Source organism: Gekko japonicus, unplaced genomic scaffold (genome assembly GCF_001447785.1).
Source record: "Gekko japonicus isolate JY-2015 unplaced genomic scaffold, Gekko_japonicus_V1.1 scaffold1694, whole genome shotgun sequence".
In the NCBI taxonomy this organism is placed as follows: domain Eukaryota; kingdom Metazoa; phylum Chordata; class Lepidosauria; order Squamata; family Gekkonidae; genus Gekko; species Gekko japonicus.
In genome coordinates this window covers 97,407-115,991 of record NW_015177062.1, presented here as the reverse complement: position 1 = coordinate 115,991, position 18,585 = coordinate 97,407, and the positions used below count along the sequence as shown (strand labels likewise).

The window sequence follows — 18,585 nt, the reverse complement described above, 5'->3', positions numbered from 1 at the left end:
CCCCGGGGGGGGGGGTTCCCCGCCCCTCCGGGGGGACTTGGGAAGCCTAGAGGAGGAGCAGCCCCAGAGAAGAAAGCAGAAGTGATCTCTCTCTCTCTCTCTGAGTGTGTGTGAGAGAGAGGGAGGGCCAAGCAGGCAGGCAGGCTTGTCTTTTTATCTCTCTGGCAAAGCAGCCACGAGGCTCTCTCTGTGTGTGTAAGAGAGAGAGAGCAAGCAAGCGAGGAAGGGGGGAGGGAGGCTTGTTTTTGGATTTCTACAGTATGAAGCAGTCACAAAACTCTGTCTGTCTGTCTGTCTGTCTGTCTCTGTCTGTGTGTGTGTGTGTGTGTGTGTGTGTGTGTGAGAGAGAGAGAGAGAGAGAGAGAGAGAGAGAGAGAGAGAGAGAGAGAGAGCGCGCACAAGGGGGGAAGGAGGCAAGAGGCAGGAAACAGGAAGCAAAGAGCCACTGAGAAAGCTGGGAAAAAAGCAAGTCCTGTGAAAGGAAGCGGGAGAAGGCAGCTGCTTGGGGGGGGGGCAGTTTTGAGCCCTGTGCAGGCCAAATCCGGCCCGCGGGGTGCACGTTTAACACCCATGATGTAGATGGTTTGTAATAAATTGACCTTGCCACTTCAGTTGCAACACTTAGCAATGTATAGGTGAAAATAATATTTAAATCTGATATTCAAAACAAAAGTCTGCTCTGGAGCCATATTTTGTGTCCAGCAACCATCACTCTTCATTTCAAATATAACACCTGCAGTGTCTGTAGACAACAGTTCTGAAAGCGTAACTGATATAAATCCATATTCTAAATGGGTTTTTTTGTCTAAGACAATGTTACTTCTCATAAGACTTTTTGTCTGTGGGTATTCAAAATATACATGAATTGTCCAAGTTATGAATGGCACAAATACATATAATCAAAGATCTATGTTGGGAAAAGTGGTGATACTTGTCACAGACCCTTAAAGAACACAACCTGTTAACTTGAAATTTTGGGTGGGACAGGTTTCCAATGGACTGGGCTCGCAGCCAGCTAATGCATATTGCTGCTAATCACATTTCTTTGTGAAATAACACCTTTTGGAAAAGCACATCTAAAAAAAGATGTAAAGTTGCATCTCTGGGAAAGTATAGCAGAATATACAGAGAATGGCAGCAGGAAGCCTCAATGACTGTTCAGTCATTCACTGTTTAGTAATTCACTCAGACCTATACCTTGAACTGTGCTGCTTTAGATGACACCAATCCTGCAGAAAGAGAACTTTTGTTTTTTCTATTTTTTTCAAATAGCCTGGCATTGCTGAAAAAGGCCATAACTAATGGAAATCAAACATGAAACACAGAATTGAATCATGTCAGGATGTTAAATCTGAAAGCCCAGATAAATGGTTTTGGAATGTTCCTAGTTGAAAAGAAAATGATTTGTTTTTCGTGCCTCTGTCTAATTATGAGGCAGAACTGGAATAATTCTATGGAAAGAGATGCGTTTTGTCAAGGAAGAAAAGGTACTTCCACAGAATAGCAGGAAAGATGTTTAAGTCATCTTTATCCTTTTCAGGAGGCGGTTTTAGTGGGCCCAACAGTGAAATATAATTGCAAAGAAAAAGAGGAGTGAGAAAAACCATGACTTCCGTAGGCAATTATGCCATTTGGAAGGGGATCTGGCAAATCACTCACAACTGCAAAACAAATCTAAAGCCTGACATAATACACAATGCAGGGAATGTTTCCAATGGCAAACTGTTTCCCTGAATTGAGTTACCAACATGAGAGGGGACAGTTGAGAAGTGATGCAAGTCAAATTGGTAATTAAGACAATTTTTTAACTCACCAAGCTCCTGTTTATAAAATGGGGCTAATGCATGGTAATTTTTAGAAATTCTTGTGAACAACTGCAGCATTTCTTACTGTTTGCCTGTGATTTGGATCTTGGCGTCTACAAAGGACAAACCATATTTTCAACATGTTCTCTGCTCCAGCTTACATTTGTTAAGAATTATGTGATGTTGTAGGTGTGCTTCTGGAATGTGTATACTCAATCAGCTCCCCCCTGGTGGCCATATAGAGGGCAGTAGCTAGAGAGTCTTCCAAAGCCCTCGCAACTACTGACTGACCACCTACCCTCAGCAGTAGTGCCTTATTGCCCTAATTTTCAGCAGTAGTTAAAGAATGTGATCAGGGCCTCAAAGAAGAGTCACCAAGGAAGCCTAGCTGCCAAGGGCATATGTGGTGCATTCCAAAATAAATGCTCACTCCAAAGTAAGAAAAGTATATTCTGTATTCCACACTATGGAGAACTGATGACTGGGAGAGGGTTGTCAGGCATATTAATTAAATATGGGTGCCACGGGTTGGCTTTGATGTTTTGTTTTCCCATGAATATTGACGCTATATGTGAACCAAGGATGACTGAAAGTGCAGGATATATACCTAAATAATAGAAATCAGTACATGCATCATATAAGCATACCTGCATAGGGTTAATCAGTACGGAGCGCTCAAAGCACTCTATACACTCCTTGAAATTGCTGTTGCGAAGGTGGAGAAGACCCTTGGAGCGCTGAGCCCTTGCACTGCGATGCTTTGACAATTCCCAGGCCTTGTCATAATAAAAATGATCTCTAAGAACATCTCCAAGCAAGCAGTACAATCCGGGTGTTTCTTTTTTCTCTATTTCTTGCCTCAATATTTCTTCTGCCTAGGAAAAAAGAAAAACATGGAAAGGATCTCTAAAAACAGGATAAAGTCACTTTTATCTAGCTGTAGGCACCATTTATGCCACATTGCAGCATGAACATTGTCTACTGACAGTTTATGCCTTGCATTGCCAAATATGTCAGCAGATCTTATCCATCAGCTAGGGACAAAATTTATGTAAGCCAATTCCAGGAATATCTTACAATTACGTTGGCCATGGATGTATTTTGATTCCATTTCCTTTAAGACCATATAGTAAGAAAGGGCCACATTATTTTGAATGTAATGTCTTGCTTATTCACTGCCAAATAACGCCTCTCGCTTTATATTTGTTGCTCCTGTCTTAACAAGTGAACTAGTCATGAGTTCATTATCTTCTGACAGGTATACAAAGGCTGAGTTCATACTGGCAGTTTGAAGCGCAAGGGAGTCGTGGCAAAAAAGACCCGGAACAACTTGTTCCGGGTATTCCCGGTCACACTGCACCAACTGATGCGGGAGCAAACTGCCAGTCTGAACTCAGCCAAAGTAACATTTCCCTGACAGGTATACACAGTAACATTTTCCTGTTGATATTAGCAATATCTAAAAGAAATGAAACAACCATAACATTCTGAATTTGTGAAGTCTGAAAAATAAGAGGAAAGATTGGACCTGGCTTGTCTAACAGGAGCAAGTCATTAGACATCATAATATGCCAATCTCTCATGAATTACTCTGGAAGCAAAACTGCTTCCAGGTGCATTTCATAAGGCTACTTTTACAGTTGTAAACAGCCTCGGTCCAGATTACCTTTAGAAGAGAGGTGCTCCCCATTGTGGAATGTTCCCTCTAAGCTGTGTCATCTTGTGAGCAGAAATTCTACCTCATGAGCCAAAAGATCTACTAGCCTTAAAGTTGTGAGCAGGCCTACATTTTATATATATTAAAAAATGAGATTTTTTATTCCACCCTCACCAAAGTGGGCTCAGGGTAGATCACAAAAAAATGAGTGCAAGACTCGTTACAATAAAATCACATTAAAATAATTAAAACAATAAACAATAAAATTGCACAGGTAACAACAATTTCATATAAATCTGTTAGGGCCACAAGATGGAATCAAATGGCCTCTTTCAACGGATTGGGAACTAGAGCAGGGAGGCCAACTGAGATGGACGCCCACCACCTTACCCGAAGACCTGGCGGAACAGTTCCGTTTTGCAGGTCCTGTGGAATGGTAGAAGGTCCCATAGGGCCCTGATCTCCAGTGGGAACTGATTCCACCATATAAAAATATATTTTAACTTCGCAGACATACAAAACATACAAACATGAAATATAAACTACTATTTGTATTATGAATCATATATGGAACTTATCACTGATGTCTTTAGCTGTTAAAATATGCATGTACTTACCACTATTTCATTTAAAAGCCATCATTCCACTATCTAATTTATTCTGAGTCTTCAAAGTGGGAACACTATCCCTCTAAGCATACTGACAATATTTATTTATTTAATTACATCTTTGAATCACCTAATCCCCATGACTGTGGGACTCTAGACAATGTACAGATTTAAAAACAATAGAAACCATAAAAACCATTATCAAAAACATATATCATTCATTAAAATCAAGCAGCAAAATTTTGTGGTTCCCTCCCATTTCCGACCTGTGGATGCTTCAGTGGGTGTTTTGTGGGGGGGGGGGGGGGGGGATTAGATCTTTCAGGGGACAAAGATCCACGAAAGCTGCCAGCCATGATGTAAGCCATCCTCAACCAAACGCCTGGCGGAACATCTCCGCCTTACAGGACCTGTGGAACTGCATGATATCCCTCAGGGCCCTGATATTATTTGGCAGAGAGTTCCATCAGGTTGGGGAGGACAGCCAGATATCTCTAGGGCTGGGGACCATCCGCAAGTTGTTCTGTGAAGAGCGTAACACTTTCCTGGGGGTGTACCAGAGGAAGTAGTTCCGCAGATACATTGGTCCAAGACTGCTTAAGGCCTTAAAGGTCAAGACCAGAACCTCGGACTTGACTTGGTGCTTCACTGGAAGCCAGTGCAGCTGGCAGGTCGAATATGTGCAGTCCACAGTGTTCCTTGTCAGGACTCATGCTGCCGCATTCTGGATCAGTTGGAGCTTCCAGGTCAATCTCAAGGACAGGCCAGCGTACAGCAATTTACAGTCTAGCCTGAAGGTGACCATTGCGTGGATTACTGTGGCTAAGTCAGGGTGTGACAGGAAAGGGGCAAGCTGCCGGGCCTGGCATAGATGGAAAAATGCCAGCCTGGCTGTATGTATGACCTGGGCCTCCATATTTAGAGAAGCAGACAGGATCACACCCAAGCTCTTGATGGACTGCACTGGTACCAGTTGCACCATGTCAAGGGTAGGTAAGATGAATCCAAGCCCTGAAACACCCCCCCCAAGCCACAGAATCTAAAGAAAATTTTAAACAAGTTTTGCTCAATTTAATTACAAGCTGAAAGTTACTCCAGAATCCGCTTCATTATTCATAATCTGTGTAAACAGAAAGAGAAAAGAGAGCGAGAAATATGGAAAGAGAGAGAGACAGAAAGAGAGAAAAAGACAGAAAGAGAGAGAGACAAAGAGAAAAAGAAAGAGGGAGAGAAAGAGAGATGGAAAGAAGGCAAATAGATGGGAAGAGAGGGAGGAAGGGAGGAGAAAGGTAGAAAGAAAGCAAATAGATGAGAGAGGAGTGAAAGAAAGCATACAAGATGTTACAGCAGGGTTCTCTCTCATGCTATGAAAGTAATATAAGAAGCTGTTGGCTATGTGTAAGATGTCCATGCTGCTGCTTCCCATTTCAGTATTGCCCCAATTTTGGGGAGGGACCCCTCTAACAAGCCAAGACACTACATCAAGCTTCTTACATGACCTGGGGCTTCCAACATTTGAGTTGCAGCCATTTAAGAACATAAGAACATAAGAGATGCCAATGTTGGATCAGGCCAAAGGCCCATCCAGTCCAACACTCTGTATCACACAGTGGCCAGAAATACCAGTGCCATCAGGAGGTCCACCAGTGGGGCCAGGACATTAGAAGCCCTCCCACTGTTGACCCCCCCAAGCACCAAGATGACAGAGCATCACTTGCCCCAGAGTCCCTATCTATACCTTGTGGCTAATAGCCACTGATGGACCTCTGCTCCATATGCTTATCTAATTCCCTTTTGAAGCCATCCATGGTTGTAGCAGTACAATGATAATGTCAGAAGAGACCTCAACCACCTGTTTTAAGGGAAAGAATGTTCAAAAAGGCAGGCCTGAGGACCTTATAACCTTGACTTTTTGGAATCCCCTTCTCATGATGCCTTTTATTAATCTATGGTGGAATGGCCAAGACTTAACCAGCTTTCCACGCCCTACTCCCATATTATGTGGTTTGTGAAGTAATTGTAGTTTTACTGTGATTCAAAGTTAAATAAGGTTTTAATGGTCCTAACTGTATCATATGGTCCCAATTTTAAATGATTATAGTAGAACACTTGTTAATGTACTACAGTTTAACGTTTTTAACTTTGCAGATGTCTGTGTACCTTTAACATAAACAATTCTGAGGACCACTTTGCAGACAAAGTAGAATAAAGTGGCTAAGCTTTCCTTGGAACGTACAACTTTGAAATGCAAAGGGGGAGAAATTATGTTTAGTGTTCCTTGTAAATTGAGAAATAGCATGTCAGAAACCCTTCTTCCAAGTATGTTAATTTTTTAATGCACAAGAATGGTTTTCTAAAGAGGTACTTCCAAATATACAGCTTCCCACCTGCTGCTTTGAAATGAATGTATATACCTAATTTTGCCAATGAACAATGACAGAAAAACTAGTTTTCACTTCCTGAAACATCAACATAGCAAGGTAATAAGGTGGCACTTTCATGTAACCAGGGCTTTTTTTGTAGAAAAAGCCCAGCAGGAACTAATTAGCATAATAGGCCACACCCAACAGCTGAAACTCATTAGCATATTAGGCCACACCCTGACATCACAGCTCATTAGCATACTAGGCCGCAGCCCCGTGTTGCCAGAAGTGTGGTCATCCAGCCACACCTACCTTTTGCTTCTTATTCTGTTTACCTTGTTTGTTGTCAAAACCCAGGGCCTTTTTTTGTAGAAGGGACTCCTTTGCATGTTAGGCCACACACGCCTACTGTAGCCAATCCTAATGAGTTTCTGCTGTTGGGTGTGGCCTATTATGCTAATGAGTTCCTGCTGGGTGTGGCCAACCCAGGAGCCTGCCGGAACTCCGTTCCTGTGCGTTCCTGCTCAAAAATAGCCCTGCATGTAACGGATGTTGAATGAACATCCAGGCAGTTGCACATGGAAACTGCACACATGCAAGTCAGCCATGGAAGATTCTAGAGATGAATAGAGCATGAGGTGCTCCCTCTCCCTTCCATTTTTTTTTCTTGCCTTCAAATCATATGAAGAGAAGAGGTAATTCATTTCATGCCCTTACTTCTCTTCTTGCTATTTTGGTTTGAAACTGCTGGATGTGTGACTGCAAAAATGACCTCTCCAACATCAGTTATAGGTAAATCAGGCCTGTAGCTACTATGGGGCTCTCGGGGCAACGCCTCCTCCTAAATGTGCCCAGCCCCTCGAATCTTCCCTGACATTTTAAATTTTGGCAGGAGGAGCCTCCTCCGCAACCTGCCACTCTCCAGAGCAGCACCAGGCTGGCCCACAGCACCATTTCACAGCCTGCAGCCTGTGCAAAAGGTGACCTCTGGGACTGGAAACCAACAGGGCTTCCCTGAAAGTCAGAGTCTGTGCACTTGTGGCTTGGGCTCCCGGGGCTGGAGCAAAAGGGCAGCCGCAGTAGCTCAGGATAAGGAGGCGGTGGTGGAAAGAGGTGGAGCAGTGGTGGGGACGAGCCAAGTGGTGAGCCTCGGCAGCGGAGGTGGCCATGGGGCTGCTGCATGGGGCGGCCAAGCTGGACAGTGCCGACATGCAGCAGCTCAACCAGCTCAGTGGGCAGGTGCTGGTGGGGGACCCTGGGGGTGGGTAGGGGGAGACCCCCAGGCTAGGGATCTTGCGAGCACTGGGTGCACCCTCTTCCTTCTCCCCTCCCAAGGTGCAGGCCTCTGGCCCCAGGGTGAAGAAGAGTGGCCCTTTGCTTGGTTGCCAGCTCCACCCTCCAAAGTTGCCTTTACTGAAGAAGAAGAAGAAAAGAGATTGGATTTATACCCTGTCCTTCACTACCCAAAGGTGTCTCAGAGCGGCTTACAAACACCTTTCCCTTCTCCCCCCAAAACAGACACCCTGTGAGGTAGGTGGGGCTCTTGACAGAAACTGCTCTTTTTCAAGGACAGCTCTTATCAGAGTTACGGCTTGCCCAAGGTCATCCAGCCAGGTGCAAGTGGAGGAGTGGGGAATCAAACCCGGTTCTCCCAGATTAGAGTCCGCGCACTTAACCACTACACCAAACTGGCACTCTGCAGGCACTCCTTTTTAGAAATAAAAAAGCAGTAAATGCTAATGAGGATGACTTTGCACTAGAAGTAGATATCATAAAAAGGCTGCCCCATGAGCAAAAAAAAAAAAAAAGACCCCTGAGCAAAAACTTCCTAGCTACAGGCCTGAGGTAAATGCAACCCTGCTATAAGTAAATGCCATTTTATGCAGTCCTAAATGGGAGATTAGCAAGCTTGCTTCCTAGAAAGGGATGGTCAACGTGAATCTCTTTGCTGAATGAAGTATGTAATAAAGCTGGAAAATGGTTCATAGTGTTTGGACAAGTGATATTCCAACTGAAGGGTCTTGTTAGACAGTTTTTAAATTTTATTTTATTCGATTTATATACCGCCTCCCCCAATGGGCTCAGTTACATAGCCCCTATAATTCTCTTGGTCAATGACTACTGCTCTTTTCCCCTCAAGAGAGTTCTCAAGCTACCAAAGAGGGATCATTTATATCTTCTCTTCCAAAACCGGTTCATTAGAGGAATCAGGTTTTGTTACTGACTATGAATTGACTGACTCCTTTGTGTGTTTGGATCTGTGCTGTAGAGGTTTCCATGCCTGGACTTAGTCTTTGCTTGTTTTGTAGAAGGTTCAAACTGGCTGCAGGTGAGACCCCGCCCCCCATAACTAATGTTCCATGTATTTCAAGGGACATGCACTTGTTCAGATTTCTTTGCCAGTAGAAGAGAAGTTGACCCAAACTGTTGGTCTGATGGAGAAACATACTTCTCTTGAGGCCAGGAACTGATGTGCCTGCATCTGCCAGACCTTCCTCCCAAAGCGCTGCTTTAACATAAGGTGCTTTTTCATTTCTCAACTTCAACATAGATTGTTTATATACAGATAATTTTGAAACATTATGCTCATAATAGAAAGAAATGTTTAGGTCATTGGACTGTGCCATCTTTGCTTCACACAGTGAGCCTTTTTAAATAATGGTTTTTAAGTCATAAGGGCAAAATTAAAGAAATGCAAACCTTCACTTCTTGCCTACAGTAGATGCCCTCAGAATCTCTTCAGCACTCAGTCTGAAAGCTGAAAGCTCTCAAGTGCCTTCTTTCTGTGACAGTGAAGACAGAACTGAGGGAGAAGGTGAGCAGAAAGTGGGAAAAACAACTCCAATCCACTCTACAATTTTCCACAGAGGGCCTGCACATACACAATTACAAGACTGAACTATATTACAAGACTGAACAAAAAATGAACTATATGTTATGAATCTATATGCCATATTTCTGCCCTGAAAAAGGCATTCCAATTAAACTATTCAATAACCATAAGAACAACCCTTAGAACAAGCTGGTAATTAAAAAGCAGCATAAAATAAAAATCTCAGGCAGCCATAATGCAAGCGAGCAAGCCCTTGTCAGAGAACAGAACAAAAGCACTCAAGTATCAAAAAGTATAAATAAAAATGACATACTCTGCCTGGTGCTTAAAAGATGACAGAAGTGGCAATAGGTGAACATCCTTCATGAAGGAACTCCACAAATATGGAATAACTACAGAAGAAAGATCTCTCTATAGTAAATACTCCCCTCACTTCAGAGGACATGGAGAAGTCTGATGATTATCTTAGCTAACAAGACGGTTCATATGGCTTGGACTGAAAGAAGCACATGCAGACTGTAACAAAACTTTGTTGTTGGGAAGAATTCATAAACTATATACTTGTGTTTTTTTAAGATTACAATTTTTAAGATTAAGATTTTAAGATTAAGATTTTTAAGATCTAAGCAGTACAGTCTCTTTTCCCTTTATCCTTCTTCGGGAATGAGAGTCTGCAATGTGAAAAACAGCTCTGAGGTAAAAAGTGCACTGCAAGCTGTTCCTTTAACTTAACCTTGGGTAAGTCGCTCCCAAAGCCCAACCTTTGAGTGGCAGTGCCTAGTACCATATGCTAGACCTGCAGGCTAAATATTTTACTAATATTCACTAATACTTTACATTCAAGTTCACAAAACCACATTCTCTGAGCTGGGCCTATATAGTGAATTCTGTGCTAGCAGTGTTTTGGCAAATGCTTTGCATCTAAAAGAATCCAGCTTCCATATTTGGCATCTATGTTAAAAACCATATCAGCAAGTCTTACCTTCCCTGATATCTTGGAGAGTTGCTGCCAGTATCAGGCTAGGTGGATTAATGGTGCAATGCAGTGAAAAAGTTTAAATGCTAACAGCAATCTGTGTAAACGAGCCTGGGAATCTTTGAGCTTGTGTACTCCTTTTCCCTTTGCCATCTTTCTTCACATGAGGTTCAAATGTTAAACATTTCAACTTTTGCAACAAACCCAAACTATGGTTTGTTCTACTTCTTCCAAACCAGAACTAAACCATGAATTGGAATCCTAGTTCAACAGGAAAAAAAAAATATTGTAGTTGGCTGAAAAATTAAACCCTTGCTTTTACAAGGTGCCATACTTTTCCCCATTCGGACAGCAAACGATGTTTAAGCTTTTAATTTTCTAACCATATGTGAAGAAAGGGGGGGTGTTGGAGGGAGGGAATGCATGACGCTGAGTAGCTCACATAACAAGAAGACACAGGCCCCTGCCACACGGCAGGGAAAACACGAGGCGATGCACGGCTAAAGAGAGCCGCATCAAAAAAGATACGCGCGAGTGGGATCCCACGGATCCCGTGCACCGCACGCTGTTGCTCCCCGGCACGATCACATGCCGGGGAGGAAGAGTCAGAGGCAAGGGGGAGGCCGCCGCAAGGACGCACGGCCGATCCCACGGCCGGTTTGAGCCGCTCTACTTCGCAAGAACCACCCAGGTAGGTGGTTCTTTTTAGTGCGGGTTTTCGCGCGGAAGAGACAGATCGGGGACGGACAGGCAATGATTCCCAGATGTTGCCATGGGATCACGCCCGTTTGATCCGCCCCCGTTCTGTCTCGCTCCTAGACCAAAACCCCTCGTATGAACGGGGCCACACTTTACCAAAATGCATAAACCAAATCCGTAGGGCAGCTTCTTGTGTTTATACATGGCCATATTAATATTCCAGTTTGGAGACAACATAGCTTTACAAGTAGTTGTGACACTTATCTTCTCAACCATATAATTTTATTTTTATTCCTCTCTAGACTAAGTCTTTACCTATGAATAATATGGAACAAGTATCATGAATTCTAATTGTTTTTAATATTTGTATCTCTGGTTTATGACAAATGGCATAGTTTAATTTTTTTTCCCACTATGCAATCCACTTATCACTAATGCTCCCTCTAAGCTGTGGAGTCTTGTGAGCAAAAATTCTACTTTGTGAGCTACTGGCACTAAAATTGTGAGCCAGTGATTTGGCTATTGCATAAATTAGTTTGTTCTGGAGGCAGCCTTCCTGAGTTAAGAAAAAAATGTGTGAGCCGGAGGCTAAAAATCTGTGAGCTAGCTCACACTAACTCAGCTTAGAGGGAACACTGCTTATCACCCTTTTGCTCTCTATTTTTTTTAATTTAGCCAAAAAAAATCTAAAGCTTCTTTCCTAAGTGATTTTAAGGGGATCAGGGCTGAACCACAAAAACATGAGGAAAGCCAAGAAAATGTGTTACTATGTTTATTTAAAGTACTTTTTACATTTTAGAACTAATATTTCTGCTTTTGATTGTAATAATTAGTTCACATGTACTTAGGTTTCTTTTTCTCTCTCACAGAATCTCAACACTATTTTGAGTTCTCTGAAATCTGTGGTTTGGTAATATGGTACAATCAAAATGGAAATGATCAACAGAGAATGTGATAGTCTCTGCTCACTGCCCAGGTTTTTTTTTTCCTGTGAAGACACATTTTTTTAAGTAGAACTTCTGATAATTCTCTAAGAATAAGGAGGTGCTAAAATACAATCCTTCAGAAAAATTCTGTTGCACATATGTGCTATCACTAGCTCTCTGAAGCATGACCTACACATTACATTTCCTGTTTTAATACCCTAGTTTACCTTTAAAGGGACTTTAGAAATTCTCCACTGTACTCTGTTGGATACAGAATCAACATTGGTGCTCCAATCAAATCCATTTTAAATGAAATCCTATCTGGTTCTGGACATGCTTTAAGTATATAATGGCAAGGAATACAGTTTATGCCTCTTTTCTAGAAGTGAATGTTTACTTGAAAAGTACCAGTGATAAATGCATAGTTTCTGCCATATCTGCCTTATTGACTTTCTGTAATCTTCTGGCCACTCAAACGTTCCAACCAAAGAACAACACAGGAATCATATTATGGTTAGGTACTCACAACCAATATTTCACATTCTCTTCTCATTTGCCATTTGTTGCACTGTTGTACTGCTACAGCCTCCAAAGAGAATAGTTTGCCATAAGGCTGACATCTCTCTTTTGCAATAGTACTTTGACTACCGACAAATATTTTTCAGAGGAATCAAATGTTTCTTACACAGTGGTAGGTAATTTCATGTTTTAATTAGCTCTTTATTCACAACTCCCAATAAACTGTTATAACAAAGCACAAATTAAATTGCCCTTCAGTTTACAGATTGAAGTGCTCCTACTTGTGTTTCACATTGAACTTAATTTTCTGAATTCAGTATACAAAAGTCTTATGACAGAATTAGGTAATGCATTTTCAAAGCATGGCACAAAACATCAAGTACAAAATATTTTTATCCAAATACCATGTTTTATATATTCTTCAAACAGCATTTTCCTATCTCTAGGCAATGGATTTGTTCAACATTTCTAGCAAATGGAAAATATGGGCCTCAACTTCCCTCAAAAAGGCACAGTGTCTCTTAGACTTATCTGTTTATAATAACCAGATTTAGATGTTAACACATTTAAACAAAACACAGAAAGCTTACACAAAAAGGCACAGACTATACTGCAAACTTAGATTACCATCCAAGGTCCCTTGTGTTTAAGTGCAGTCTTTACACAATTTGTTGTTGTAGATTTTCCAGGTTGTGTGGCCATGGTCTTGGCATTGTAGAACCTGACGTTTCACCAGTAACTGTGACTGGCATCCTCATAACACAGAAAAATTAAGTACTTTCTGTGTCAAGGTGAGAAGAAAATGGTAGGCAGGTAATTTATATCTACTTCAGAAGGTGGGGTAGGGCTGAGTCATTATCTTGTAGGGGTTCCCCAGGCTATGAACATGCTAATAGAGGACCTTTCCTGAGGAGGTGTTGTATATGGATTGTTTCCCGAGGAAGTTTCCTGTTTCCTGAGGAGGTTCTTTTGTATGTGGATTGGCTGCTGAAATTCTAATCTTATCTGTAGTGCTATTGTCAGATGTAGAGCCTTTTGTGTTTTTCAGGACAGGAAACCATGCCCTATTTATTTTTAAACTCTCTTCTTTCCTGTTGAAATTGTGCTTATGTTTATGAATTCCAATGGCTTCCCTGTGTAATCTGACGTGGTAATTGGAAGTGTTGTCCAGCCTTTCAGTGTTTTGGAACAAAATACTGTGTCCTGTTTGAGTTAGGCTATGTTCAGCCACTGCTGATTTTTCAGGTTGGACAAGTCTGCAGTGTCTTTCATGTTCTTTTATTCTTGTCTGAACGCTACGCTGTGTGGTCCCAATGTAAACGTCCACAACTGCATGGTATGTGGTATACTCCTGCAGAAGTGAGGGGGTCTCTTCTGTCTTTTGCTGATTGTAGCATCTGTTGTATTTTTCTGGTGGGTCTGAATACTGTTTGTAGGTTGTGTTTTTTCATACGTTTTCCCATCTGATCAGTGATTCCTTTGATATATGGCAAAAACACAATTTGTTACCCTATACGGAGGCAGGGTGGGTGGCAGCCAGAGATCTGGTTTTCAGCACCCTCTCTGTGGAATGCCTGCCACTTGGAAGATGGCCTAGTGCCTAAATTTCTGTCTTTCACAGGAGACCGATAAAGACAATTTTATTTGCCTTGAAACTTTGTTGGAGTTTGGTGTAGTGGTTAAGAGTAGTAGTAGATTCTAATCTGGAGAAGTGGGTTTGATTCCCCACGCCTCCAGATGCAGCCAGCTGGGTGACCTCCTCTCAAGAGCAATTCTCTCAAGAGCTCTCTTAGCAACATCTATCTCACAGGTTGTCTGTTGTGGGGAGAGGAAGGGAAGGAGATTGTAAGCCGCTCTGAGACTCTGAGTGAAGGGCAGGGTATAAATCCATCCCTTCTCCTTCTTCTAACATTTTGTTACCCCCTCTCTTTAATCTACAACTGCTTGATTTGACTGGCCTTGATTATGTTATTTTATACTTTTGCCTTAGTTGACTGTTGTATTTGTTGTTACTTGTTTTGTTATATTTACTCTTATACTGGTTTTAAGTTCCTTTGATGACTGTTTCGTAGTGCTATAATTTGGATACTTTTACAATGTGTTTAACTTCTTATTGATTTTTGTTGTTTAAAACTGGTTGGAACCTAACTCGCGCAGTTTTCTGAAGAGGCACTTAAGAAACATAAACAAATTCAAGAAAATGTAAAAGCACACCCTCCCCCAAATCCTGAACATAAGAATGCAGTGTGTTAGGTAGATAGGTCCTGGATAGGACTGTAACGACAAGCAGTCTTATAACCAACTTGCAAACAACTGTGTCTGCAAGAACTGGAATACATTCTAGTCCATCTACATATCCAGCTGTTGAAGAAGTAAATATGTGGACACAGATGGCAATTAATAAATTGTAGACACTGGACTGTTTCCATAGAACATCCTGTTTGGTTTCCAAGCAGGCTATAGCTCATGCATTGGAAGAACGGGAGGGATTCTCACTAAGAAGAAGAAACAGTTCTTTGATGTCTGAAGAATATGTTTTCGGGCCAAAACCCAAGGGCAAAGAAAACTGATGTCACTGCAACAGACTGCATGAAAGAAAATCTACTATATTATTTAAGCCCCAAACAGTACTAAAACAGAATTTGAATCTACACTATATGCTTTTCATGAAACCAGCAACTGGGTTCTGCTTTAAGATTGCAGTGGGCAGGAACTATCAAGGCTGCTGAATCCAAATTGTTAAAGCTGTGCTACATAAAAATCAACCCCACCATATCCAAAACATAGCAGAGCTAATAGTACTATATGCTGGAGATGGGGGCAAAAACATGCAAATCTAGTTCATCTGTACTTGTATGACAGCAGAATAACTGAATTTTGGCAAAAGACCGATGTTCACATGATAGCCTTTTTAGTTTACCAGTCTTTTTTTTATCCTAGGATTCGCGCATTATCCAGATATGAAAGTGATGAATGCAAAGAGCTGCTCTAAACTTCAAAAATGATGGTCTTTCAGCGCTAAAAATCAAGCCATAACTCCAAAACTGAATTTAGCATGCAGAACATGTTGGAATTAAATGTGAGAAAAAGCAACGTACAGGTGATGAAATGTCTTAGATACCAATAATTTAACGTTCAGACAACTCATTGAATTATTCTATCAACTAGCTTCATCTAATGCTACATCAAAACAATCTCTCCCTTTCCTATCTCTTCCCCCCTTTATTTCCCAAAACCATGTTCTCGCTATTCTCTTCTACAATCTTTGTTCAGTTTTTTTTACTGCTTTGAGTTATTGTGTAAGAAGAGGCTGCATGATGTAGTGGTTGGGCTAGGATGTGGGAAACCCAGGATCAAATCTCCATTCTCCCATGAAGCTCGCTGGTGACTTTGGGCCTAATTTACCGCACAAGGTTGTTGAGGATGAAAGGCGGGGGGGGGGAGATATTGAGCTCGTCAGAGGAGACAGGATAAAAATGTAATAAATAAATAAATGATGGGTTAGGGAGAGCAAAGGTTTCTTGCAGGTCAACTGAGAACCAGTGTGGTATAGCGGTCCGGGTTTTGGGCTAGGATCTGAGACACCGAGATTTGAATTCCCCACTGTGCCATGGAAGCTTACAGGGTGACCTGGAGTGCTCCTCTCTCTCTCTCAGTCTAACCTACCTCATAGGGTTGTTGTGATGATAAAATGTACTTGTATTATTAAGATGCTTTGTTAGCACTCAGACCCCTCCTCTTGCTGAGGGGCATAAACCATAAACACCCTTCCTAATATATCATCTCAGATATCATAAACGCAATACACTGCCTGGCTCAAAATGACACCAAATGGAGCCAGCCAAAGAGAAGCCTGGACATGCAGTTTAGAAGTGTAAGAGCGGCTGGCTAGTTAACAACCTTCTCCCCACCTTAGAGAGATGCATAATAATTTAGGACAATGGGTCTCCCAAGGACCTACTGCCTTACCTTGGACTAATCACATAAACACCCAGCCTCACTTCCCCTCACCCATTTACCCTAATTAAGCGACACTTAACACTATTCACCAAACCTGGTAGCTTTTCCCATCTGTTACTTACAGGGTCATCAATAGTCCACCTCAGAAAAACCCATCAAACTTCTCCCAAAACATTGTCCACCTCCGAAAAACCCATCAAGTTATTGTTTTGGGAGCGAATACGTCAGCTTGCCCCAAAGAGCATTGTGCCCCATAAGTTATGGCATCCTGTTCCATAGCAGTGTGTCTGATCCTGGTACCAAAGGCATGCACCCCAACTTTGTGGGTTTCTTCTCTTCTCCCCGTGAAATGCTGGCCATTTTGCTGCTGCTTCTGTGGACCTCTACAAGATCTGGTAATTATAGCGCTTTTCCCCTCAACTATTCCTGCTCCTCCCTGTTTTTCTCTTGCGTGTTTAAGTGTGTTTGTGTGTGTGTGTATTTTGCCCTTTTATTTCTCTTTTAATAAAAAGCCTTTCCAGGTGAACATCTGCCTGGTTTATTTGAGAGTTCTCTTAAAGGGGAAAATCCTGGTATACATTGATGGAGATCCCAGTTACCTTGGGTAAGAGCTTTGGGTGCCCACTGGGGTGATAGGTGGGGTACACAAGGAAGCAAATAAATAAATAAATAGACAAACCACAGTGCAACAGTTTAAAATCAATATACATTTAAAAATCACAAACATGCATATCTATCTATTAAATGGGAAGCTACATATTAATAATTAATTAATTGATTGATTGATAATAATTAATGAGGGGTCATGGGGGCTCAGAGGTTAAAACGCTGAGCTGCAGACCGGAAGGTCTGTAGTTCAGCAGTTTGAGACCCTAGTGCCGTCTCTGGCCCCAGCTCCAGCCAACCTAGCAGTTCAAAAGCAAGAAATAGCAAGTAGATAAACAAGTTCCGCTTCAGTGGGAAAGTAATAGCATTCTGTGTGCCTCGGCATTTAGTTATGCTGGCCACATGACCACGGAAATGTTTTCGGACAGCTTTCGAGCAAGGGAAACCTTTACCTTTATGTATTAATAATTGCACAGAAGATTCAGTGGATGGCTTTTGCTTCACAACCTTTGGGAGGGACAAATTTAAAAAGCAGGAGAAATGGGAGGACATGGATGGATTTGGCATCAGGCCGTGTCAGGTGATCTCTGAAGATCGTTCCACAACTGTGCTAACCCTGGAATGCTGTACAGTAGCACAAAAATGAGCTTCACAGTAAAAAAAACAACCACCACCAGAACTGTGAAATAAATATCAAAATTGATAAAATACCATCTTTATATTGTTTTCTTATATATCTAAGTAATCTAATTAAAAATTATGTAAACAAGAGACTGTTCACTGAGTATTACAAACTGTAACAGTATAAACTTGGTGCAGCACTGGCTGAATGTGCGCCCACAGGGATGTCCCAATCAGCAAGTGCGCTGCTACATTTTGTACCAGCTGAAGCTTCTGTATCAGGTTTAGGGGTAGGTCCACATAGTGCAAGCTGCAGTAATCAAGCCTGGAAGTGACCATTGCATGGATCACTATCGCTAGGTCATGGGAGGAAAGCTGCCTGACCAGCCAAAGATGGTAAAAGGCTAATCTGGCAACCTTGGTGCCCTGGGCCTCCACAGAAAGGGAGGGAAAGGGAGGCATCCAAGATGACTCCCAAACTCCTAACTGTTGGTGCCAGGGTCAATGGTGCCCCACCAAGGGCTGGGAGTCAGATTCCCGCATCCGTCCCCCCACGACAGGAACAGGACTTCCGTCTTAGCTGGATTAATTTTCAGATGGCTCTGTTGTAACCAGTCAGCCACAGCCCCTAATGCCCTGGTCAAGATGTCTGGGGCAGAGTCCGTCCACCAACAGATACAACAGATACTATGCATAAATCTGTAACATTATTCCTTGTGGCAGTAATAAAGACCCTTCTGAATGGGGCGAAAATATTGATAGAAAAAGATCCTCCAAAATTTGTCATTATAATCCTTCTAATGCATGTTCCACCAGGAGCTGCGGTGCCTCAAGTGGTTAAGACTGCAGGCTGTGGAAGGTCGGTAGTTCAGCAGTTTGAGACCCGGGTGCCGCATGACGGAGTGAGCTCCCGTCTCTAGTTCAAGCTCCTGCCAACCTAGCAGTTCGAAAGCAAGAAATTGCAAGTAGATAAATAGGTACCACTTTGGTGGGAAGGTAACAGCGTTCCGTG

At 42.2% G+C, this 18,585-nt stretch overlaps 1 protein-coding gene across 1 annotated transcript in view; it reads right to left on the bottom strand.

The window, feature by feature from the left end:
- TTC27 (tetratricopeptide repeat domain 27) overlaps window positions 1–18,585 on the bottom strand; it is a 138,176-nt gene that overhangs the window by 38,257 nt on the left and 81,334 nt on the right. The window contains exon 13 of the mRNA XM_015428173.1: window positions 2,453–2,680. Coding sequence (XP_015283659.1) covers window positions 2,453–2,680 — 228 coding nt within the window. The remainder of the gene's footprint in view (window positions 1–2,452; window positions 2,681–18,585) is intronic.